Source organism: Empidonax traillii, unplaced genomic scaffold (genome assembly GCF_003031625.1).
Source record: "Empidonax traillii isolate 1590-97213 ecotype Southwest subspecies unplaced genomic scaffold, ASM303162v1 scaffold641:size396790, whole genome shotgun sequence".
In the NCBI taxonomy this organism is placed as follows: domain Eukaryota; kingdom Metazoa; phylum Chordata; class Aves; order Passeriformes; family Tyrannidae; genus Empidonax; species Empidonax traillii.
In genome coordinates, this window is record NW_020955834.1 from 78,030 (window position 1) to 105,042 (window position 27,013).

Sequence of the window (27,013 nt, forward strand, 5' to 3'; positions counted from 1 at the left end):
TAGGTCTGTACTGAGTTTCACAATGCTGAGATTAGTCTGCTTTTGTTACAGCAATGCTCTTTTCCATACAGCAGTGTTTAACACAAGCATGTCCTTAGCCACCATGACGAAAAGAAAGGATTCAGGTGCTTAACTCACCTTCAGAAGTATAAAAAAAATTAAACCTGAATTGACAAGTTTGTGTATCTACATTGCTTTTCTTAGCACTATGTGGACACAGTAATAACTGAAATCGTGATTTTTTTTTTTTTACTGCTCTGATAGCATTTAGCTTACCTCACATGCTCTTGTGTATGTCTCATTCTGCCAAGAAACAAATTAATAAAATATGGGATTAGTATAAATATAATCACGGAGTATTTCAAACAGATAATGTCAATTAATTAGAAGTTGCTTACAGAGAAAGTACACTACAAAACCACTGGCAAATAATGAAAGAAGAAAACCCCACACTTGAAAAATCAGAAAGTCAACACTATAACGATGCTAAGGATGAATGAGATTTAGGTGTTCAAGAGGTCCAGAAAAAAAGAGCATTTTAAAAATTATCGTGACAGTTGTCCCAGACCAGTGCTAGCTCTTATCCATCTGGTTTAGTAAAATCAAGAAATCAATCTACTAAAGACCATGTGCTTCATTTACATCTGCATGCAACTCTGAGACAGTCCCTGATAGAGTAAAATCCTGAAAAGCACTAGTTCTTTCTCACTGTCTAAAATTCTGGGTAAGTGGTTGAGTTTAATGAACTGCAAAATGCCCACACATTTTGTCAAACATAATGAAAACTTCTGATATTACAGGCAGCTTGCATAGCAAGAAGTAGTAGTTTCCCAAAATGGAATTTATAAACAAACTGAGATACGATATGGACATTACATCTTTTCATAGAAACACTGCTCTGAGTAGATTCCAAATGTCTGTCATCGGATAAGACATTTAATGGACTGGAGACAAGTGCTATAGAGTTAAGGCTAAGGCAATACTCACACATTTCAGTGGGCAATTGATTTGCACAGTTGCATTCCAAAACTGACATCCCTGTGTGCACTGCAAAGACAGAGGATGGCTTTAAAAATGACTTTGAAAGCACATTTTTAAAGAGAAGGGATACTCCAGCTCTAATGATGAGGACATTCATTCAATTTTCAGCTGCAGTACAACATTCTGCATGACTAAGTCACTTATCTCCTTCATAGCCTGGTTCTTCATCAATAAAATAGATATTTATAGCACTTAGACTCAGTAAAAAATACATTAAATACACCAAACTTTATAGATTCTCAGATCTTACTGTAAGAGATTTATGTTGTATAGTGCCATTATCAATGTAAAATCAAATACAGTGAAAAGGGAAAAAAATAGATGTTTAATTGCCTGTTCAGCTCTGGGAAAGGTTGTGACACTCTCACTTGGATTGAGAGTGCTTAAAGGATAGCAGGAGCAGACTGTGACTATCACCTGGGGAGGGTGCTCAGCTTTACATGGGCCTTGGGAAAGGGCTGATACACAGCTCCAGGGGCAGAAGGAGCCCTGGTCAAGACAGGCCACATTCAGTATTGCTCTGGGAATGAGTTTACTCAGCCAGCTATGATGCTGTGGCTAGTGCTCCAACCCTCTCAGCTTTGTTTTAGCACCTTTTCTCTGTGGAGAAATAACAGATCTGCAGAATGCAGCACAGGCAAGCACAATGGAAGGCTGTTCAACACAAGCCCCCCACCCCCGCCCTCCAATAGGCAAGACACCAGCTTTAAAACCACGTGTTTTCAAAAATGAAATAAATATTACATGGTTCAGTTTTTATGGTTGACCTTTCTTGTTTCTTCCGTCCCACTTCTTGATGACCATGAAGGTTTTTCTTTTAAAAGGTAGGATGGAACAACTTTAGAAGCAGAAGAAGCTGATATAGAGTATTGCAAAGCCTCATGAAAAAAAAAATTAAGACTTGATAACACTGAGCAAATAGAATTGTAACCTAAACAGGAGAGTCAGCCTTGCTATGTATTGTCATGACAACACAGACTTTTATGGTCCCAGCATCATAAATGACCCAGCATCACTAGATACCAGGTGCTGAGAGGCTGCTTCCCACCAGTCTCTGCAGAATATATTGATGACTGAATTGTCCAGCACTCTTCAAGGAATATGTATAACCACTAGCTTGAATTGCATTTGAAGTCTGAACTAAGAAAACATCAGCTATGGATGTATGGAAAGCTCCTGTAAAAAGCTCGTGTTAAGCTGAAGATCTCCCATTTGAAGTCTTAGAAAACTATAAATGTTCAATAATTGTAATTATAAGTTTTCTCCCATTGAATCATTGAGAAAGCAAAATACTTAACTGTACAGAGGAAAATGAATAAGACAGTCTTACTGATACACATTTTGCGAGTAACACTCATGTCAACTTCTTGTCTCAAAAATGAGAGACTGTGAACTTTGTAGATCACAAACCTGACCATGACTCACAGTAGAGATCCACACCCTTTACAAATTTTCTTTAAACAAAAGAGATAGCCATGTCTCTAGTAATGTGTGCCAAATCTAACCACACAATCTAGTGACTTATACTAGACAAGCAACTGTGAACATTTAATTTGACAATAAGAACATTGTACCCATTATACTCAAATAGCAGTAATATAAAATGTCTTTAAACAACAAAGTAAATCATTACTCACTGCTCCAGCGATGTCACTAACATTACAGAGGTTATTAATTCCAAGTTCTCCTTCCTATAAGAGAAATACAGACATTTAAAACAAAAGAGTCAGAATATTTCCCCAGAATTCTTTGATTAAGATATAATATAGCATTGATTTCTTGTAAAACAGATTTTCTTTGACTGATGTTTCCTCATCTAGAGAAATTTATTGTTGACACACCAGTAGCTTCTCGCTTGAGTCTAATGTCAGAGTACCATCAGAGACACTGGAAGAATCAGTTGGTGTTAATTAAATTATCTCAGGTGGAAGTTTGGCTCTTATCTCCTGATTCTGGTTCACTGAGCCAATAACAAATGCTTCACAGATATGATGGGCTTAAATGACAAAGCCAAGCGGCTTTGGCCTCTGCAAGCAGAAAGACCTTCCTTCATGCTAAATGCCTTTTGTCTGGCCACCTTTTGAAGGGTTTTATCCAGCTGCATGGTGACCTCCACCATCCTTCCTCTTCTGCCAAAAGTGCTCTCCCGCTAATGTACCTGACTTTTTTTATGTAATTCAAAGTGTGCAAAACCAATCACTGTCTGTGAAGCTCAAATGAAGATGTATGCAACTACCTTAGAGAAGCTTAGCTCTTAAGTTTTGACCTGAAAACAGGTAAGAACGGCCTTAATAACACAACTCTCAGAAAGAAATTTTCAGCACAACTAGGCACATTGTGACAACACTGAGAATAAGTTCACAAAGCAAATTTGAACACAACAAGTAGACTGCAGGAGTAAAATAAGATTTACATCTCTCAGACTCTAAAATTACATTTTCCTCATCTGAATGCCTTACTCAATACATTCACTGAACATGAATGTGATTTTCCTGTCTTTCAAAGCTGAAAGGAAGAGCAACTTACTTCTTATTCTGAATTAACTTAAGCTTAAATCAAAGGATCCCCATGAAAGTTATCACTGCATGATAGGCTTCCATCAGGGAAGGCAATTAACTCTTTCACCGATGCAAGAGTTAAAACTAGTTTTAAAGGAACTGTCAGGAAAATGTATGAAATAAAATGGAGTAGGTGACAGTCCTCTGCAGCAAGTTTCCACAATTAGTGTGAAGGCACAAAATGTCCTTTTTATAAAGCAAAGATACATGATCCTCTAAATCACATCAACATTTCAGGCAAATAGAAGCAAGGAGGCAACTCCTTAAAGCAGAAATATTGTTTGGATTTGAGAGGTTTTGCTAATCTTTGTTCTGCATTTGTAGAAGGAAACATAATGAATTCCACACCTCTGTTCAAAGGAACATTAAAAAAGCATAAGACTAAGGATCTGACCACTAATTTTAATACTTATAGAAACATCTCCAATTCAAGCTAGTTAACTTGAAAATTAAGCTGCAACCAGTTCGGTATAGTTGTGCAAGCCACAGATTCCCAGACAATTTCTTGCGAGTTTACAGTTTTCCTAGGTTTATAAAAAAAGTCCTGGATTAGACAGAAGCTAATTAATAAAGTGAATAAATAAAGAAAAAAAGTTTAGCTCCCCCACCTTCCAGGGTCTTTAGCATTCATAGTACTTTCATTCAATCAGTAGGATTTCTTCTTTAACAGGTTCCAAAAATTCAAATGTCAAACATTCCCTTTTACTAGAATACATTCTTTAAAATAATTTTGGAAGAACTGATATGTAATATAAAGTGATAAAAACCATCTGTGTTTCAAAATATTAGGTGCAGTTTTTGAAAACTTACCAGGTTACTTGTACATAAGTTCTGACAATTCTTCGAGAAAGTACAATACGCTGCAGAAATCCATAGACTGCAAAAAAATACAAGTCTGTTTAGCGGGAAAACCCACAGGCAAGCGTTTCTCATAACTTAAACTTAATTTCATCTGTCAGCCTGATTCTTTCCTCCACTTGGCGGTGCAAACTCCTTTTAGTCTAGGTGATAGAGACGGAATTGTGAAATTTCTGCATGTCAGGTTATTAAAATATTTTTTCAATCCTTGTTTACACTCTGTTCCTTCAACAGCTTCTCAGCTTCCTGGAGCACTTGTCTTGAACTTACGCAACATCTATTTCATAGTTTCTTATTAAACCACTGAAACAAAAGAGCTGACCAATGAAAGTCAGTGTATCTACTTACACAAATATCATTAACGTAAAAGGGAGACTAAGTGCAATATTTTTAATCACGTGCTCCAAGCAACACGGAAGCAGAGAAAGAATGGGGAAAAAAATGGCCTAAAGTTAATTTTTAGAGTCATTAAGCTATTTCTAAATATTTTCAAGTGAATGCAACTAAGAAAATCTGTTTGTGATGATGAACAACCTTGTTAAAACACCCCTGACCGTACCAGGCATGACAAAAATTTTAATTAATTTTCTATTTTAATGACTGTTTCCAAATGTTCCATTTCCACACCAAAATACCACTCAAAATAGCCTGTCTCCCTTCTGATGCAATCTAGACACAAACAAAATAAGCGGAGTCAAACTGCTAGGAGTTCTCTATGTGAGTGGGCACAACTGTAGTAGTAAATTTGTACCCAAATCATGGAAGAAAATTGAAGCTGATAGATAAGTCATGTATCTGATTTAAAGAGTGGTGAAGAGTTGGAGACTCACATTAAAGAGGTCAGTGGAAAATCAAGCTTAAGACACACTGAGTCCCACACATCTGTGCTGTATTGGAAGAGCAATTTACAGAGTCATTCTGCAGCAGAAAATCAATCCAGCGTACATATATATATATATACAAAACAAATGCTATGTTATTTTGTGCATATGTATTACTCACTATAAATCAAATTTGCTATTTTATAAATAATACAGCATTTTGATGATCAGTTGAAGCTGGCACATCCTATCAGTGCTGCTTAAAGGGGTACCTCCTTTTCCACCATATCTTTCTAAGCTCCATTCACTTACCAAGCAAGCATTTCTGCAGTCAGGTGATAAAACAGGTTAATAATCTGGTTAACACTAACCCAGCAACTACAGGAGTGAATTGCTCAGCATTAACCTGATGGTGTTTTCTCTGGTTCAGGCTCTAGAACAATGCTCTATGCTGCTCTGTCCTTGCAGTGAAAGGAGTAAAAGCACCAAGGCAGGAGGAAAGGGTAAGCCAGGCTGGAGACAGTCAATGAATACTGCAGAACACGGGGCTCAAAGGTGGTTGGAGGAAGAAAAGGCTTTGTGGAGAGGGTTCCTTCCTTATCTGCCAGTTGCTGTTGGAAACATTTGGGGGGTTCCTTTTGCATTATCTCAGTGTCCCCATCACTACTCAAGCGAACTCCTAGATGAGAGTGAGATTTATCTAGGGTGAGTTTAGCTTTCAGCTAAGGGCTTCCAGCTACACAGCTGAGGGGGAATTATTGCCTCATTTGCTTGTCACTTCTCCACTCCAAAAAGATGTTACCCCCACTCTAGCCCATGAGCAAAGCTGCTCAAGAGGTAACTCCTTAGCTCCAGCCAAAATAGCCGGTTTAGTCTTACTGCTTAAACAGTAGCTCTCTGTTAATCCAGCTCATCTTGGCTGAAGAACCTTCATCAAAGCTCACGTGATCAGCAAAACTGAAGAGGAAGGTGGTGACAGGCAGGTGTAGGCTGCTTTGGATGGTTAGGACATTTAGGACCCTCAGGATTTGGTTTCCAGGACTAGCAGTCTTTTTACTATTTTTTTTTACTAATTTACTATACTAGTAAATTAAATGTACCCACACCTATGCCCTAGCAAGTGGCATGGAATAAAGCACATCCACACTTTAAAAATAATTCATACCCCAAAGGAGGATAGAAGCAACTGCAAAACCCATGGGTAATGGCTCCTAGCTTTTACTATATCCCAGACTGTTTCTGGATATTATTTGGACTAGTGCTGATGTGAATCAAAATCAGACAAGAGTTCAGCGATTGATCTGTGTAGTCAATCAGGGTTAAGAGTGATGGCTGGCATGGATTTAAGTTACTATCTTATATGTAGCATAGGTAAACAAATATGTGTAAGTTCAAACTTTTTTAAAAAATCTTTTAATTACATTTAATTATTCAACACTTTTTTTGTTTTGGTTTGGTTGGGTTTTTTTGGTTTTTTGGGGGTTTTTTTTAGCAATTGATTGATTGTTAGGATGTCTTGGGTCTTTTTTTGTCATGTGTAAGGAGTATAGTAGGAGGTGAGTAGTAGGTGGTGAGAAATACAGAATCATAGAATCATTATAGTTGGACAAGACTTCCAAGATCGTTGAGTCCAACCTTGGACTGAACATCACAATGACAACTAAACTATAGCACTGAGTGCCATGTCCAGTGGTTACTTGAATACTTCCAGGGATGGTGACTCTACCAGGTTAAGAATCTGGCAAGGAATACAATCAAGGTGGGTCTGAAGAAAAAGTCCCCAGCACCATAAAATATTGGCATTTGGCTTTTAGGACAAGGAAATTTGGCTACTATCAAATACACATAATTAACCCTTTCTTTATAACTGGAAAGCTTGGCTATTACTGGTGCTGATAATTCTTGTCAGTGAGTATTTGCACACTCGTATATGGGTAGTACATGTATACTTTCTACAAATGGGTTCTAAACATTACCAGTAGTTAATAAAATAATAACGTTAAGGACACTATTCAAACGAACTAGTTGAATGATGCAGAATTTTTTCTTAGACTTCCAACACTGTTTTCCACCAGGTGTCACTGTAGCATCCCATAAACCACGACTTTCAAAGAAAAAAAATCCAACTGAAACATCTCCTTTCTTGTTTTTGTTCCTTTGAACGTACAGATCGAAAAAATACTAACAGTCAACCGAGTCTTTGGACTTTTCACCTGAATTTCAGAAATTCTTCAGGAATAGAGTACTTATAGGCTTTAGAAGCCAAATTTTAAACGAAGGGTTTGCAATATGTGTAAATGTTGGAGTATCAAGTGTAATTTTTAAGTGCATTCCTATCATAACACTGCATCCTGACATGGAGCTGGAGATCCAGACTTTATAATATATCATTAATAACCTTGTCCTTTTCGTTACAGATCTGCTTACAGAACATCATTTCCTTCACCCCAAAGACCAGCACAAGGAGAGGATATGCAAGGGAGAAGATTCTGAATAACTCCATTACAATTCCTTACCTGAACAGCAGTATATACCAGAGCACTTTGCAAACTGTGGACTCATCTTTCAAACCCTTTTGAGATAAATAGAATTATGTACAGACAAATAATCAGCCCTGATATTAATGAGTAAGGTTATCATATCTTGTGGAGAAACATGGACATTATTACAGCCAGTAAAACAAGTAATTCTCATCTTTTTTATACATGGCATTTTCATGATCCATGAAGACAAATCTTTCCTGTGTGTGAACATGTACATGACTGTGTATATGTATACATGAATGGTACAATATAAGCAGACTAATGATCTAAGACACAGAGCTTCAGGGCTTTGCTGCACTGAAATTAACAGTTCAAAGTGGGTTGGCAGCCTCCTCTACCACACACCCTAGTGCACAGACACAGGCTGTTGCACTTACAGCCAGAAATATCAGTTGGGAAATATCTTCTGGGCTGCCAAAGGTTACAGCCCAACACATTAACATCAACTGATGGCAACTTCAGGTTTTTTTAATACTACAGGACAAAAGCACTCAAATTTCAGAGCAGCTCCTAGATGACCCAGTCCTAGAGCCATGACATCATCCCTGCCCCTGTGGCAGCAAACTCCATCATAAAGGTAGTCCAAGCAGCTCAAGGTAATACCCACTCCAGCAATTTAATTTTGATCTGCTCACACGTGTGAGTCAGGCACCTAAAATCTCTTCAAATGAAATATTTGTCTATGTGCTGCCACTTAAACACATCTGTCCATAGTTTCACAAAACAGCAGTACCCAGCAGCAATTGGAAGGAGAACAAAAACAGAAGAGAGGTGGCTGAGGAGGCAAGGAGAGGGACACCCAAAGCCCACAGATGTCCATGTCTAATCAGGGTTGTTTGTGTCCAGTTACATAGCACTAAAAATTCCTTGAAGATGGACCACATTCGTGAGTCCTGTCTTGATGTGGAGAAAAAGCTGGGAGAGGTGAGACAGCAGAGACTATCCATCCCTCAGCCTGCCTATAGGGCAGAGCAAGGAGAAGGAAAATCTCAGCTTTTACTTATCAGTTTCTAACTCCATTGTCTCAGGGAGGTCATCTTGAAAAAATACGTTGATGTTAAGCACTGATGTGAAGCGCTAGAGGTGATGGATCTTTACTCTTTTCCAAAGATCACAGATTATTCCCCATTTTCCCTCCAGCAGTGGTCCCCCATTTTATTCTGAATTTCTCACTAAAGTAAGTGAACAAGGACCCCAAGGGCAAAAACCTTCCCTTCACTGCCCAGGCCTTCCTCCTTCCCCTTTTATTTGTTAGTGCAGCAGCTAAGACAGCTGTTTGTCTGCCAATAGCAGCCAGTCAGTCAGAGAGCGCTGTGCACAAACAGAGGGAAGACCATCCAAGAGAAACCCCCTGGAGTCTGGCTCAAGATTTATATCTATCTCTGCAGATTAGAGAAGTGGGGTTGAGGGGGAGGGAGAAGCAGACTGTTAAACTGGATCAAACTGGAAAGACAGTCATGCATGAGATACTTAGCTAAACCAGTCAGGAGACAGGGATTTGTTTCTATTGATCTGCAGTAATGATGACTGGAGAAATGTCTCATTAAATGGTGTACAATGATGAATTTCAGACTAGGCAAATTTGAGCTGTGGAGATTAACAATTCTAAGAGATGTGAAAGCTAGGCCAGGATAGAAAATACGAGGAATGCTAAAGGGTAACATGGATCTATACATATGCTGCTAAAAGATTCAAATCTGAAAGGAAAAGAAAATATTAGAGCTTACTAAACTATGTTTGTGTAATCATCCTACATGACACCAGGGGAGAAAGAGAACAAGCACAAAGTGACAATAGAAGCCTTTCTGTTACGTAGGTAAAGCTTGCACTGCTTTTCGTGTTGCTTTAAAGAGGATAGGTTAGCATAGTATTTGCAAAGCTTTTTAGTGATTTGTTCAACTGTATTGTCTATTAGACATCTCCTGATTATTACTAATCAAATGTGAAGTCTGAAATGTGAAGAAAACTAGATTTCAACATGCACAAGTAGTAGGCAGTGCAACAGCGTAAGTGTAAAATGGCCTGATGCAGCATTTCTGCAGAGGATTGCATGGAAAAGGTGTGCAAAGGTTTTTAGAGAGGAACAGAAGGAAAGAAGATTGCATACTACAGAGCAAGTGACTTACTGCTCTGAGCATGTAGATCAGCGTATAAGCAGATATAAAGCCAAGATTAGGAGAAAAAGACAAAAGCTGCAGAAGCAATAGTGTAGATTACAGGATCTTTGTAGAGATCTTCAGAACAATCAGATGTTCAGCTTGCATAAACATCTCCCATAGAACTCTTTAACACCTCCTGGTTTCCATGGCATTCCCAAATACCTGAATATTTCATCTCCCAGTAGTTCCACAAAAAGAATTTGCTTATCCAGCAATCCAAAAGAGAGCCTATCTACAAAGAGTTTCTTACAGATAAAGAAGCAAGGGTGTCCACTAAGGAGACAGGATTCAACAGGGGCTGTTTTGACTGTTTCAGTCAACTGCCCGTGTGTGTTGCTGGAGTGTTGTTTGGATGTACTGCTTAGTAACCTTTTGGTATACATCTAGAGTTTCGGCCCTTCACTCGAAAACTTCCTGTCCTCATCTCCTTAGTTAAGCAATACCTCCGGGTACAGGCACTGACACTGGTGCACAGGAACGAGTAGATCTCTTTATCTACACAAGCAAGAGCAAAGCTCCTTGTAGTAGGGGGAAAAAAATTAAATAAATTCTCAAAAACATTTTTGAGCCTCAAACAAACACAGACTTGTAACAAATAGGTGAAGATATGTCTGATCCCTGACATTCCCCACCATGTTCCCAGACCTCAGTTTCCCTGCCCTGCCCTAGCAGATTGGTCACTTTCCCTTGCACCAAGTCTTGTGCTGTTTTGATCCTCTACAGAGCTAATTCAGGTCCCAACACAGCAGAAAGCCTTCACCTTGTTGTCAAGAAAGTGTTCTGCTAGCTCAGCAAACTGAATTAGCTCAACTCAACATCAGGTGAGCACCAGGAAGAAGGGAAGTAAGGCCAAGAAAGAAACCCTTTGACCCAGCTGGTTTGAACCTTCACTCTAACAGCTGCTATTGTTAACTAAATTTAGGTCTGATACATCATTGTCCCTTAATAGAGAGAAGCCTGGGGTGCGGGGTCTGCTAATCGTGACATGTTTGTGATCTTGCACAACCGAGCTCTGACCTCTTTCTGCATTATGGTGACACAAATAGTAAGAGTTGGCCCTTAATTGTGAGTACATCTGGACTCCCAAAAGATTTGCAAAACAATAACATGCTAAAGCTATAATGACAAACACTACCTCAAGGTAAAGCAGGCTAAGACTGGAGAAACATTAAACAAAGGATGTCATACTGGTTCATATGTTTATACTCCCAAGATTAAAGATATAAATTGGTTTATGAAAAGTACATTATTTTTCCAGTTTCGCTTACATGCACAAACATAAGCACACATACACCTCTTCTAAGACTGAAAGAACTCAGTGGAGCTCAAAGAGAAAAGGAATATATCAGAAAGAGGAAACCTCTATATCAAACTGGATATAAGAGAATCACTTATTTTAAAACAATAACTGCAATAATTATTTCTGAGAAAACTCTTCTGATTTGGTTAGGGGGTTTGGTTTGGTTTTGGTTTTTAATTTATTTTAGAGTGAACTTTGGCATTGGTACTAAATTACAAAGCAGAGAAAGACTATTCTGTGAAAAAAGGTTAAAGTGCCCTTTGGCAGTAATCCACAGCAGCAATTGCCTTCAACTTTCCCAGGCATTCGTGTTCACTGTCCAGTGTACTGGTGGATATTCATCCTAACAGCAATTTAAGTGAAGGCTGAACAGCAGAGGCGCAGACAAATGCTTTCTTCCATTGCTTTGCAAACTGAAGAAGTTGAGCAAAGAGCTATGGATACAGCAACATCTTGAAATACTACAGCATCAGAATCTAGAAAGCATGGGCCCAAAGGAGCACTTGGCATCACTGTCAACACAAGATCCCCCAGTCACTATAAGGTGCTTTAGATTAGGTCCAAAACTAATCTGAAGGAAGAGACACTGCACATGCAGGACTACTAAGCAGTAATGTCTCCTTTAGTGGAGTTTCCAGGTGCACAAAGAGTGCCCAGGTACATATACTTCAAAGTATGTATGTCAATCAAAATAGTTTACTGCTTTTCCACACAAGTTTTTCAGATAAATATAATATGTATGAGAAATTGTCTGTAAGCGTATTTTTATAAGACTAGTAAAATAAAACGGCTATAAAGATTTCCTTTGTGTAGCAAAATGTTAGCCTTCACTTGCTAGAACAGCTGTCTGCAAATGTTATCATTATTTTCTGACTGTGGTATCTCTGTCATGCTGGTTTTGTTTCCTTTGCTTCAGTGTTTGCTATTGTATTGCATTAGTGTAATTTCACTGACAGAAACAACAACAAAATTCCTGGGACACTAACAGAGAACAAGGAACATCAAGAAAAAAATATTGGTTTTAAGATGCAAGGAAGTAAGTGAAGGTTCATGGTCCACCAAATCCAGACTCTGTAACCAGCAGAAACCAATGTGAAGTTGGCTACATGTACTCCAACAGTGGTTTGTAACTGAGAGGAGGCTGAAGAGCAAGCCAGGTGCTCCTGCTTATTTAGAGGATAGGATTTGCCTCTCTAGATCCCTAGTAACGAGGCCACATTGGTGGGAGTGTGGGAGAAGAATCAGATAATGAGAATGAATCAAAATTAATTTGATCTCTCTCTTTTCCAAGTAAAAGCTAAAAAGTCAGCTAGAAGACAGTTCAACAGTGCCAACGTGAATCCTGATGATTGATTATTATAGCATGCTCATCTTTATTGAAACAGTAGGTCAAATACCTGTAAATGTCTAAATGGTACTGTATTCAAATGTAGACAGCAGAAGTCTGAGCCAAAAAGATTACGGTGACCCCTGAAGAGGTGCTGAGTCCTGGTTATTCCCCAATGAGCAGGTGCTGCATGGGAAAGCCAGAAACTGCAGGGACTCGGATCTTCTTTTGAGAAAAAATGTATATATTTCCACTGCAAGACTAGACCTGGTAATTACTGTAAGGGTTAGTTTTGCCCTGCTTGGAGCAGCCAATAACACAGCCTTAGCTGTGGTTAGCTGCACCAACACTGTGTTCAACATTTGGTGCCTCTTCAGTGAAGCTGCCCATTTCTCTTGACACATCAGGAACTGTGGCTGGATAGAGGGGACTGTTGCAGGGACTTTGGCCACAAACAGATGTTCTCTGCCAGGCTTGGTCATGCCAGCTGAAGGTTTTCTCATTCCTAGATACTCAGACCTGTTGACCCACTGCAGGAATGTTTTCAGTTGAAGCCATGAAAGCTTCACTCAAATCTTTTAAGCTGCTGTGGACAAATGTGTATGAAACAGATAAGAAAACACATCTACTGCAGAGCCTTTTGAATGGGAACTCAACATGCAGTAGGAGGTAGAAATGTAGATTAGGCAGCAGAGCTACTGACATGGTGAATGCCTGGCCCTGGCCCTAACATCAGTCATCTATGCAGGCAAGCAGCCTGCAGGAGATGAATTCTTGATCTGAATCCACATGGGCAATCAGCCCAACCCTGCCATCCTGCACCAAAACCACCATCGTGCTCAAGGGAAAGAGGGTCAAGAACACCTGATTTTGGTAGATAAATGCCACACTGGATGTAGAACAAACAATTTAAATACAGGTTGAATTTAAGTCTAGGAAGTAGACCTAACTCAGGCTCGACTACATTTAGCACATTTTGAAAAAGGCCTTTAGGACCATTTGTGAACCCTGGCAAGAGCAATGACCAGTATGCATACCTAGCATAACTAAGAATACAACATCTTTAATGAAAAGAAATAGACAGAAGGATGACAAAAGGAATATTTGAGAAATTATACTGTCCAAATGAACCTTTCAGGGATAAAAATTTCGATTATTGGTCATTAATCTTATGAGGAATGAAATTTTAAAATTGATTTGAGTGTTCACCTATACAATATATTTACTTTCTGTTGAGCAGTTATCTTTGACAAGGAACCTAAAGCAGGCTCTAATTTTTATATTCTGTAAGCAGCCACAAAAATACATTGAACACTGCAAATAAAACATGAGAAAATATTCAGTCAAGCCCACATTTTTTTGAAATTATTTTCAAAATAGGCAAAAAAGTCTTTATAAAACCAGATGATATTAGACCAGGTTTTTACATCTGATAAATAACGTGGCCTTAAAAGCAATTGACAGTGAACCCTTAAACTATATATACAGTTGTAACCAACAGCTCTGAGAGTTATGAATTACAAGAATTTGACTTTGTGATTCCATGGTGTGATCGCACAATGCTATGTAGAAAAGCTGCACAAGAAGCTTTTTCTCCATACATAGTGATTATTGAAGATTTATGAGCTACGCTTCCACTACACACTACTGGCTTACTTCTGTGAAGCTCCTGAGGAGTGCAGACTTCCACAGGGCCTGAACACAGCACAGGGAGCGGGGATGGAGCCCACCACTAATTACTAAATGAATAAGCATGATTCCCATCCCTCTCTCTTGAAATAAATCAACTGAAGGGAAAGAAGGTCATCTCTGGTCTTACTTTTCAACTCCTGAGGCTTTCAGCCTGAGTTCATATCACACCCTGCAAAAAAACTGCAACATGGCATGAACACTTGAAATTAGGAAGAAGAGCTAGACCTGGTGTAAACAGAATGATTTCTGTTAAATCAAGCAGTCACTCAGCTTGTATTTGCTTTCAGCTTTTAAGCTCTTACTTATATAGCCAGGTGTATAATGATCAAGAAAACAGCATGGAAACTGCCCTCCCCAGTATACAAAAGTGCCACACTCTCTATATCAGAAATGGTCAAACTGCTAATTGCATTCACCTTCCATTACTCTACAACTTTTGGAGGAAGAATATAATTAGATAGATTGCTCACTTTATTTAAATCATGATTCAAACATAATTGGTTATTCCTGCAAGTGAGCAGGGGATTGCTTCATATTTTGAACAAGTTATTTTTTAGCTCCTACTTGGATGCAGACTCATAAATGTGAGTAAATGATTAAGACCACTTGTTTCTCACAGAAAAAAAAAAAAAAAAAAAAAAAAAAAAAAAAAAAAAAAAAAAAAAAAAGCAGATTATGCAAATTCAGCTGTGAACTCCCTCTTGAAAATCCCAAATGTGCTACAGTTAAAAATTACATACTACCTTTGCATTAAAGGACAACATCTGATATTTTAAAAAACTATGAGGACTAACACCTCACAGAAACAGGAGAACTCTTTAAAACACCTATAAAAAACAATGAGAGCTTTGTCATTGACAAATTGATCAAGGATTCTAGCAACTAGTAAGTTATAAAATAGTAGGCTCTGTTTTGACAAAGAGTGTCATGAATCTCTAAATCACAATATTTTTTCAAGGCAACACTAAAACAATATGTTTAAATGAAAAGGAGCATTCTGCCCCATATTTCTTGACAGCAGCATAACATGTTTGGTTGATTATCTTCAAAATCCAAATGACTAGCAACTTTATTTCTTTTTGCTTGAAACTAAGAAAAATTATGACCTAAGACTACCGAGCAGCTGTGAGAAAAGGTAAAATACGTGGCAGTGGGACGATTAGTCTTCAATTGGATCACATAATTACATCATAATAGGTGACATGATTGGATAGGTTACAGCAATTAAAGTGATGAAAAGTGCACATTCATCCCCTTTATGACTCTCATTAGAGTTACACCCAACTGCTGCTGTTGTAGTGAATGAGGCTGCCTATCTCTTAGCATCCAATTATCCCATGGGCATTCCCTTCCAGTGCTGGTAAGAGCCCTGCTACCCACTCAGACAAGACCTATAGTTCTCCTCTGCTGAAAAGACAAAGTCTTCAAGCCTATTGCAGTTTAGTTTTCTCTCGTAGTATTTATTGCCTGTAATTTCTTCTTCCATATTCTTAAGGTCTAAGAATACTTATGGTCTCTGCCCTGGGGATTTCTGTTACCAGTGTAATTGCATAATGCCACTATACTGTTTCAACTCATCCATATGGGTGTGGGCAGTGACCTATGCTAGTGCAAGTTAAACTGTTTCTTCTATCAGGATTTTTTTTTCTGTCTGCTTCTTACCTCATGTTTGCCTTACAGTACTAATGAAGCGCTTGGTCAGGATATCCTCTTAGCTACTTGCTCAAAACCACTTAAAAAGCGGAAAGGTTATTTTACTAACTCCTTCACTCCTGTGTGTTTTCACACCTAGAGAGGGACACTTAATTAAGCAAGGATGGAAGTTGCTAACATGAACTTCACCAGAACCAAGGCTGGCTCTGAGAAAGAGAGCTCAGTCCCACAGTTTACTACAAATGGGTAAGATCTTTTTTGCAACAGTAGTTAGATAAATATCCAGAAGCCCAGAGGAGTCCTGGAGGTCAGTCCATGTCCTGCTGGTTTAATGGTATGCACACCTTAATAGAGAGTGGTGTTATACAGGCTGAAATGTCTTTGCTGCTTCATGGTCATGGCATTAGCCTTCCAATGACAAAAACACAGCACAGCGCACTGTGTCCATTAAATACTCCACATATACAGAATAATTCATGTGTGTCTCAAGGAACTTGCTGAACTTTCTAAGCCATGCCACAGCCTAGAAGCAGCTCTGACTTTGCTGCAGCCTAACCGTTTTTAACAGACAGGGCTCCTCGCATATCATATACAAATGTTGAATCTAGACACATCTCAGGCTGTTACTTTATATGTTTTATTTTCTGTTATTTTTATACAACCACCACATACACTTCTGGCAGAACACAGTACCTGAATACACACAGCAACCAGAGCACTTTGATCTCAGCTTTATCCTGTAAATTCATTATACCATTTGCTTTGCCCCAATGAAAATGCAAAACCTGGCCCATGTATAAAGACTGCTAAAAGGCCTCTCAATCTGCAAGCTATCCTTCTGTTAATGAAGAGATTAACATACCTCTCAATGTCTAGAACTATTCTTGGCTTTGCAATTTGTAACCTCGGGTCCTTTCCATCTCATTGTGCTTTCTATTCCTCCTCCTTCTTTCATAAAGTCAGCAAAGAAAATGCTTTCCACTTGCTCACAAAAGCAAGGCTGCTCCAAGAAGATTAAACTTGAATGTCTTTGTATATGTTATGTTTTTGGCTTCTTTTTTTTTTTTTTTTTCCTAGAACATGTACAGAACAAGATGCTTTTGAAAGAAAGAATGTATACAGTGTCAAGTTTGCAAGATAAGCTTAGGTGAACTCCTCAGAGCATTTTTTCTTCCTCCCCTGCCTCGTGCCCCAGACAAACTACCAGTTTAACATCACACAAGTCATGCAAGGACTCATCGGATTATTTAGGTCTGTTTAGAAGCAACTTTTAAATGCATGTTACATACAAGTATGCAACAGTATATAAAAAGTATAGGTTAAGAAGGTAAATCCACGAACCTAGAAACCGTATAAGTCTATAAATGAAACCTGCATATGTCCCCACCATACTGACCAACCCCCTCCTAAAGTGTCCTGAGCTGATTTTGTCCAGAGGTCCTCCCTTACTGTTCACCCTGAGGCCAGAGATCCGTGAAGTAAAAACTGAATTTCTCATTTGCAGGTGGCTGCACAATAAAGGTATCCATATAATGAATACCAGATGATACACGTTATCTAGTTGTAGGTGACTCAGTTAATATCGTTTGCATCAAACACACAAAATACTCCTAAATCGTATGCTTGAAAAACTACCTGTAAAGGAAGGGCACATGCTCATGCTAAAAAGTAGCCCATCCATGTCCTTTGGTGAATTATCCCTCTTCCAAAATAAGTCAGTTTTAGTGACCAAAATAAGCTTCATTAGGCTGCCAGAAGTTGTCTGTCAGGGAATTTTTATGTTGTGAATCTCCCACGTGTGAAAACTTACTAGTCAGCCTCGATGTATGCCTTCTTTCTGAACTAATCTTTTGCCTTGGCTCAAAGTCCTTGCCTTTAAAACTGTATTTATTTAAAAGCTCATTTTGACTCTCCTCCTTACAAAGGGAAATTTGGAAAAGTACACTTGAACCAATGTAGAAATGTGACAGGGGTTACACAAGTCCTTGAATAACAGCTTTAAGAGCTATAGACTACTTCATTCATCTTAATGATTATTTAATCTTGGAAGATGACAGTAAGTTCTTTGCCTACAGCATATTGAAATCTGACAGGGAGATGGTATGGTAATGTGAATTTAATAGCAAAATAAATAATACAGAAGCTATTGCACTGATTGCATTGTTATTATTATCCTACTGAAGTCAATAGGAAAGCTGCACTTCCAACACCTGCAAGAGGTGCAGGGTTTCCACAGGAGCATTAGATACATTTGCAGTAGGAAACATGCAGCCTTGGACAAGCAACCAGCTCTAGCTGAGCCCTGGGTGGTGAGAAGTTTGAAAAGGCAACCTGCATGCCCTTACTTTGACCAGTGTTCTCCTGTACCAGTCATGAATGAAAAACAAATACCACTCCCAGACATTTTACAGCTCCGGTCTCAAGGGCATGACTTATCATTTCATTACAAATCATTGAAATAAAAATAACTGTGAATGAAAATATTCTCTATATATCTGTTCCAGAGGGCACAGCCAAGCCTCCAGCGCCCAGGAGAAGGAGAAAACTTCCTTTTATGGTATCTGCCAACCAACGTTCCTCCTGACTCTGAGCATCCTAAAGGTGTGAGGCAGGCAAAAACCATTTTGGCTTTCCGAAGCTGCTAACTTGCCTCTACCAATTACCAGCCACACAAGTTCTGTGGAGAGCTCAGCACTGGTGTCATCGTCTGCAAGCTCCACGGTAAATTTAATGTTTTGCACATTAAATTGCCCAAACTCACTAAAACCAGTTTATTGCAACACTGCTTGGCCAAGGTTACTTGGGATCGACCTACAGGACTGTTCTCTGAGTATTCACGGTAACCCTTAACAAATACAACTAGAACCTGGCTCTACTTTTAGAGAACATATTTTAGAACTCAGTTGATGGAATACAAATCGGTACAATTCCCAGTACCAACCCATGTAGGACTGACTGGTTTCGGTTGCCTGCCAAGACTGACATAAAACAGTGCATGCTCTTATGTTGTTATATTGCTTTTAAATAACTGCAACTCTTTCAAACATGATGTATGTTTCGCAACACATATGTCATCCTGTTCATTTACCTCCCTCATGTTTTCATTAATGTTGGGTCTCATCTGTACGTTTTGAACCAGTACTTGGTATTTTACTTTTTGATCACTTCCTCTTCATGATCATCCTCATTCGTACGGATTTGTTTTGACAATCTGTGAGACAAGTACAAGTACAGACCACTTTTATTCACATGGACACACTCCTCTTTAAAAACCTCTCAGTCTTGAAGTGAGTAATCCATCCCAACCTCCTTCAACCAGAAGGATGCTGTCATTTGTTGGCAAAATCCAGCGAGGCTTAGTCTGACCACCAAACTGCTGCACTAAAAAACACTCTTTCTGCCTTACACCATGTCTAACATTTTAGTCTAGATTTCAAACTCTCCTTTGCAAAGAAGGGTAAGTCTCAAGTACTAACAACGTGTGTTAAATACATATACCAAGAATATAATGTACTGGGTACGTGGTAAAAAATATGCCTGATCACATATGGTGTCTGAAAAGTTAAAAAACAGACATTAACACTTACAAAACAAGAGCTCAATTAAAATAAAGGTTTACTAAACTTCCCTTTTTTTCTAACATAGAACCTAACTATTTTATCTCTATGATATACAAGGTAATTCTGTACTTCATTTTAGCATAGCAGTACGGTGTTTCTGAACTGCCAGCAATGTGAATCCACCTGCCTCACAGCAACCCATCCCTGAAAAGCATGTATAGAGTCATACAGGCTACCTTCAATTCTCCAGAATACTTTTAGAAGGCCAGCCGCTGGGGCTTGCTTAATATGGGCGTCTCCTGTGGTCACTGGCAACGTTTCCCTGCCGTGCACCTGTGTTCGTCCCTGTGCCACAGGTCTTCTCCAGAGCCAAGGGCATCCCACCCAGAGAGAAGGCTGTAATTAATTCAGCCCATAATGGCAATTCACAAAAGCTCGTACAGGTTAACCTTGCTGTTGCAGCCCTACGTGGGGATGCCCTCCCAGGAGCAGGATACAGGTGCGAGAAGCCCCATCACGACCCCGGCTGTGCTGAAGGGGCCGGACGCTCCCGCTTGCCCAGTCCGGCTACGCTGCCCCCCGGCCCCACTCGTGCCCCCCCCCGCGCAGGCAACCCCGCGACCCCTCCCGCTGCCTGGGAATTAGTCTGCAAACGGCAAAATAATCCTGCTTCCTTATAAACATACACGTATATACCGGTGTGCGTGTATGTACGTGGGCATGCACATGGCCTGCCAACTTCGGGATTTCGCATGCGATGCTGGGGGCTGCACCGTTTTGGGGGAGCCTCCCCAACCGTGGGGAGCCCCATGATCCCGGTGCAGCACCCCAGAGCGCCGGTGGGTGGGAGAAACAGCACTCGGGGAGGGGAGGGGGCGGCGGGGCCGCGCCGGCCCCTCGGTCCACGGCAGGAGGAGGAGATACCCCGCGCGGCAGCCCAATGGGAATAGTGGCGCTTCCCCTTCTCCCGTTTCCTCTCTCCACCCCCAGCCCCAGGCCGGGGAGGAGGGAGGCGGGAGGCGGCAGCGCTGCAGCCCGGCCACCGGCGGGGCACGGGGCCAGAGGCAGCCCCCTACGGCCCCTTCTCCGCCTCCGCAGGAACACCTGCGGAGGGGAAGGATGCCGGGAGGTGACCGCCCCCCGCCGCGGGAGCGCGGGCTGGCCCCGGAGCCGCCCCGACGAGGAGGAGGAGGAGGAAGAGGAGAGGAAGAGAAAGGAGCAGGAGGGAAGTGGGGAAGTTGTGCCTTGCCCGCCCCGCCGAGAGCCGGAGCCATGGGCCCCGCCGGGGGGGCGCGGGCCGCCCCCTCGCTGCTGCTCTCGCTGCTGCTCGGAGCCTCGGCCCCGCTCTGGCTGCGGGCGGAGACGCTGGGTGAGTCCGGGGGCGGGGGGAGATCGGCGGCGTGCGTGGCCCCACCGGGGGGCTCCCCGCGCCGGGGGCGAGCGGTGAGCTGCTGGGGGCGGGGGGGTTAGGGGGTCCCCACCGCCCTCGCCTCGCTGCTCTGCTTGAGCGTAGCCTGAGCTGCTCTCAGGGCTGTATATAGTTGACCTGGTTAATCCTCGCCGGGTTTATCCCCGTGTCTGAGTAGCTGCGAGATTAAAGTGGTAACCGGCCTTATGGTAAACGTATACTACATCTCTCTTGATCTTTTTTTTATTTCGGATTTTGTTTTGTTTTGCTTATTAATAAGTCAAGCAAGTGGCGGAAAAGTCTCCGGCAAGTTTCGCGAGCGGGAAGGCAGGGAGCGGCCACCTGGGCGCCCGTCTTTGGCCGCGCCTCATCAGCGCCGGCGGGAGCCCCGGGCGCGGCGGGAGGCGCTCGGACACCGGCAGGATCGCGGCTGCTCCGGCCGGGGCAGGGGCCGGGGCCGGCAGCCCCTGCCCCACAGCTGGGACTGCCTGTAGGCAGCCCTGCTCTCCCGCTGCCTCGCTGAAAAAGGGGAAATGCCCATACTTGTGCCGGGACAAAGTTCCGTAGGAATCTCGAGGGGATCTTACAAACCCTTTTATGATAGTGCAGATTGCTGCAATTAGGGCGCAGGTATTATTCTTTTTAGCCTCTGTTTTTGTGCTGCTCACGGTTAAGCTTCCTATGTAAATTACAAGTGCATATGACATCTCCTACCGAGGAGTTGCAACCTTTTGGCAGTGGCATTGCATGGCCTGATGCATCCGTCTTAGAAGAGTTCACTGACAGCTACCGATAAAATAGGTAATACTGGAAGCTAAGCGTCATAACGAGCTTGACAATACATTCAGATAACTTAAAAGCTCCCTTATTAATGTTCTAACTTGGCTGCAAATTTCAGAACCCAGTGCTGTGCATTAGCGTTGCATACAGGCAATGGCACAAAGTACTTCAGCTGATATATACCTATTTTTCCCATAACCTTATTTTAACAGAGATTTCTGGTATGGATCTCCGCAGAAGGGAGAGCTTGGTGTGAGTCGTGTTGCCTTTCCACCTGCCAGCTTTGCTATTCTGTCCTCAGAGTGTTGGGACTCCAATTTGATATGTTTCAGGAAACATACATAGCAAACAAAAAATATTCCCTTAATCCTCTCTTTTCATCTGTTTTTCATGTTGGTTTTTTTGTTTGTTTCCCCTTTCATCAATGTTTGTTTCTCACACCAAGACATCAAGGACGAAAAAGTCATTCGGGGAGTGAGAAATAGGAAGTTTGCTTGGATTTCTGGGGGTGCATACAGTAGCACGGAGCAGTATGAACATCCCTCCTTCTCTGTATTCCCACATTAACTGGTAAAAGCATTTATGTTGTATTTATGATAAAAATGCTTCTATTATCAAACCAAGAGCATGGAAACACAAATAATATTTTGCTTGGTTCTTTTTGGATCAAACTCAGATTTACAAGTGTGTCCAGTGTCTAGAAAGCAGAAAAGATGTTGACTCTCTTCCCCCCATCTCGTTTCTCCTCAGAGGGCAGGTTTTCTATGTGTTTGTTTATTACTATTACCCTATAAATTAGGGGCTAAGTGTTCTAAAGTCACACCAGTGGAGAAAGGAGATAAGGATAAGTGGACAGAAATTTCCTGTTACACAAGCTTTTGACTTGATCTAAAAGTTGTAATGGAGTAAAAGTGCCGAAGTGAATCAGGCTTGAGTTTCAGATAATTCTCTGTCTCATCACCACTGGTGCCTCCCACCAACTGGTTCAAAGAAAGATGTGCTGGTGTAAGTATATTGATTTTAAAATACCCGTTTTTAAAAATGAAGCAGTACATTTTTCTGACCTGTCATGAGCTGGCTGCACAACCTGCAGCCTTCAGATTTCCCTTAATTTTTTTCTTTGGGGGTGATACAGAACAAGGAGGAAGCAACTGTTACAGCTTCTGTTCTTTTACTTAAGTTTCAAATTAAGGAAAGACCCCCTTTTTCACTGTGGCTTGGTTACTTCAGAGACTGACTCATATCTGAGTGTGTGCAGAGTCCAAGTGTCAACTCTCTTTCTGTTCTTGAAAATATGTTAACTGTGTGTGTTGTCCTAGGACAACTAGGAATGTGGAATTTTGTTGTCCATAAAATGATGATAGGAAAGGATGAGAGCACTTAGGGAACTGATTTTACCTAAAAAAAAATATTTTTAGGCTTAGTAGGTCTCATCTGGGGACAAATACTACATCTGTGACTGTCCATGAGTAATAAATAGCTTTGGGATTTCTAATAAAAGGTTTCTCTTTTTACTCTCCTGTGCTCTGATCTTCTCTTGGGGTTGCAGTTCTTTGCTGATGACTATAAAACATACTTTACTCCCCACCTGCCAACCTCACACAGCCATGGCTGACCTGGTATCTCTTCTAAAAATCTCCTCCAGCACTTAAAACGCAAGGCGGAATGAAGGCAAAGCTGAAGACACTGTCTTTGCATTTCACCCTTTTTTTTTCTGGTGTCGTTGAGAAGACCTTGATCTATGTAATTGTGGGCAGCAGAAATGAGAGTTGGATCTTAGTCTTTCAGTTTTCATTCATTTTATATCTATTTCTGGCCAGTAGGACTTTAAAATGACCGGAGGGTTGCTTGTTTGTAGGAAGGCATAAGAGGAATGGGGATTTTAATCTATTAAGAACAAGATTTAAGCCACTGCTCTTGCTGTACCTCATTTATTTTCACTTCAAATAAAGCACAGCTATGAAACTAGTTCATGTGGGATTTGCAGATCAGCATCCAGGAGCGAGCTTTACTTGCAGTATTCCTGGATCTGCTGCCAGTTGCACCCAATGCCCAGTTGCAAGAATTGATGGGCAGTAGACTTTTAAATGTTTTGAGGAAAGGCTGTTATTTTATGTGACAACAGTGTATCCAGTAATTATGAGAGATTACGCCTGTTCTCAGGGGCTTTCACAAAACCCTTACCCGAAGAATACTGGTGTGATCCTGCTAATCCACTTTGTATGCCCATTTTCAGCAGTTTGAAATGCAGATTGAGATGAGTTTTTCTTGTACCCCCCCACCCCACCCCCCTCCATTTTTTGAAATATAAGTGATCGGTAAATCTTCAGTTTGTTTGTTTTTTGTCCTTATGTCTGTTTCCTTCCTTGGCTCCCTCTCTTGCCTTGGGAATGCTGACTAGAATTGCTAAAGAGGGAGGTAACAGTTTTCCAGTTGCAGTTCATAAGCAATGCGTGTATCCACCACAAGAAAACTGCAATGTTTTCAGTCACACAGTCTTTGCTATAAATAGCTCTAAGCTCTTTATACGTACTTCTCTTTAGTTTATCAGGGGATGTATTTCCAACAAAATCAGAGACAGGGAGGCCACCAGTAGTCTCACTGTTAATGCAAGGAGAAGATGCTTTTGGAAAGTTATTACCTGCATGGCTATTGAATGATATTTCATGAAAATTATTTGTTGATTTGCATATTCAAAAATACATTATTTCTGTTTATAAAACTGTGTTATCTTTGGTTCATTTGAGTTACATGTGTAGCACAGTAAAAATTAGTTTGAAAAAAACACCAACATTGAGGATGCTCATGCTACTGTATAGAGATGCCGAAGGTACCTTCTCAAAACCATCATAGGTACCAGTTGTTTTGAAAGCCCATCTGAGCTAACACACCATGCCAAGAAGTGTGGTCCTACGTGGTGGCAGGCAGTGAAGTCCTCAGCATAGACATCACTGTAGTTTGGAGTTGGCTGTATCGTATCAGATGCTCTCCTGTGGCATGTACTCATCAACACATGGGTTTGCACCATCTGCTAAGAATAAAACAAGGCAGACAAAATCCAAATAAAATCCTTCTGACTGGAATGGTGTTGGATCCCAGCTAACTGCAATAAAAAATATTAATAGCAATGCATAAGAATGAGCACACAACTTCCCCAAAAGGTTTAATTAGTGTTACAACTGCGAGTGGGAAACTTCAAACTGGGACAAGCTAATAGTGATGTTTAAATAAAAAAAGATAGTGGTTTGACTAGTTTTTGGAGTACACAGATATTTTCATTTTTGCTTTCAAAAGAAATTACAAGCTATCTAATTAAACTGATTTTTGTCTGTAAAAATTGTGTGAGTGCTAAAGCCACATTTTTGAGGTTGGCTCTTGTACGTAGAGAGGCTGCCAGTAGTTATGGTTAGGATTGTTGATCTGTATAATTAAGCCTGGGAGCTGAGTGTTATGAGGAGGAAACATTTTGGTCTTTTCATTCACTCTCTCCCTGTCTCTTCTTTTGATAGAGACAGGACTTGCTTCTTGGGAGTTTCCTTCCAAGATGTGAAGGCTTAGATTGGTGGTGATGGGACTTTCTCATCCTCCCTGAGCAGGATTTCCAGTCCTAGTGTGACCTTACTTGTTTTTTCCATTCCCCTGATGGGATAGGATTGCTGTCTGGTGGCAGCAGCTTCCTGGGTGGCTGCTCCATTCTCCCCTCTCCCACATGGGCAGAGGGAAGGATGAGTGTGCCCATGCTGTGCAGTCTTGGCCCATCTCTAAAGGGCTTCACTAAACATGTTTTCAAGTGCCATAATGAGGGACAGGAGAATAAATGGGGAAAGCAGAGCCCGACAAGACCAGGCAAATCCAGTCCCCAGTCCTCCTACCGGACCAGTATCCTCATTTTAATATTTAGTATCACACATTTATGCTCAAGTTGCTTCTGTAATTACCTTAATGTTTGTGAGGCATTTAGTACAGCTCTAAAGCATTGTTTCTTCCCTCAGCTGTGGCAGAAACTTTGTATCCATCATAATTTTATTCCATGATGTTTGAGTTTCTGGCACTTCCACCACAAATTGTTCAACAATATTGGATTTCAGTCTACTGCTTTGACATTAAAGTTGAAGTCATGTTGATGTCATCTTCCAGATGTTCATGTCTACTGAATAAAAATTGTGTTTATTTGTTTTATTTCAAATTACAAAAACACATGGGGAATTCTGGATGTGATCCCTAATGCTATACAAAGGCCTGTCAGAAATCAAACAAAACTTTTCTTCATGGAGCACCAGGGGAGACCTCAGAAAGCTGAAGGCATAGGTGGATTTCTTCACCCACCCGAACAGAATGGCTTTTGTTACGTGCCTGAGCCTTGTTGTTGCAGCTGTGGTAACTGCACAGAAGGGAAATGTGTAGCTTCTGTCTGAAACTACTTGTGTTTTGCTCTGGTGCCACACCAGTTCTGTGTTGATGTGTTGCTTTGACTTAATGTCATCTATGCTTCGTTTCTAAAATGAGCTCATAATACACACAAAATAAATTAAAAAAAAAAATCCACTTTGTCCTCCAGGTATGAAAATACATATTTTAACCTGCAAAATAAATTCATGTATCCTGTGGGTCTCCCTCCACTGAGGGGTTTCAGCAGCAAGGTCCATGTCTCACGTTAGAGCTATTGCACTCCCTGTTTCGGTTTTCTCCCAAAGACAAAGGTTTGTATTATCCCATGTTTCTTGTGTCAGCATGCTGCAAGGGAATTGAAGTTGAAATGTCTGTGAGCTACAGAACTGAAGGTTTTTTGAATGGTCATAAGTGTTAACGTTTTCAAACCCAAGGAGTCAGCACTTGCTGTTCTATTGGTATCTTGGCACAGACAGAAGAAGCGTGGTTAAACTCATGGCCCTTGCTAGTGCTTATGTTTTGAAACTTAATCTGCTGTTTTGTTTTTAGATGAATTTCAGTCCCTGTATTCTGGAGGTGGAAAGCAAAATAAAACTGTATCAAAATAAATTGAGCAGTTACACTGAGGTATTCACTCTTGAAATGAGTGAAAAAACTGTTCAGATCTTTCTGCTGTATCCTGTTTCAAAACTGGAGAACAGGATTCTTTGATAGTACTGCTAATCAAAAAATGAAATTATGGAGTTTCAGTATACGTGGTACACACAGAGTGGCATAAAATACACTCTTCTGTGCTATTTTCTCCATCCATTAACAAATACCTTTTGTGCAGTCTCACATTAACATGTCACAGAAGACACTGAAATGATGGTGTGGGCCATATATGGTACCACAACCAACAATACAGTACTTAAGAAATAGTGT

At 40.7% G+C, this 27,013-nt stretch overlaps 2 protein-coding genes across 4 annotated transcripts in view; one reads left to right on the plus strand and one right to left on the minus strand.

Annotated features, from left to right (window-relative positions):
- Positions 1 to 4,685, minus strand: part of ROS1 (ROS proto-oncogene 1, receptor tyrosine kinase) — a 73,267-nt gene extending 68,582 nt beyond the window's left edge. For both annotated transcript variants that reach the window (XM_027899104.1, XM_027899102.1), the window contains exons 1-4: positions 4,410 to 4,685; positions 2,679 to 2,732; positions 988 to 1,047; positions 277 to 303 (exon numbers count right to left, since the gene is read on the minus strand). In XM_027899104.1, the coding sequence (XP_027754905.1) occupies positions 277 to 303; positions 988 to 1,047; positions 2,679 to 2,732; positions 4,410 to 4,532 (264 nt within the window). In that variant the 5' untranslated portion in view covers positions 4,533 to 4,685. The remainder of the gene's footprint in view (positions 1 to 276; positions 304 to 987; positions 1,048 to 2,678; positions 2,733 to 4,409) is intronic.
- A 15,865-nt stretch (positions 4,686 to 20,550) lies between these two features.
- DCBLD1 (discoidin, CUB and LCCL domain containing 1) overlaps positions 20,551 to 27,013 on the plus strand; it is a 48,517-nt gene continuing 42,054 nt past the window's right edge. For both annotated transcript variants that reach the window (XM_027899105.1, XM_027899106.1), the window contains exon 1: positions 20,551 to 20,881. In XM_027899105.1, the coding sequence (XP_027754906.1) occupies positions 20,632 to 20,881 (250 nt within the window). In that variant the 5' untranslated portion in view covers positions 20,551 to 20,631. The remainder of the gene's footprint in view (positions 20,882 to 27,013) is intronic.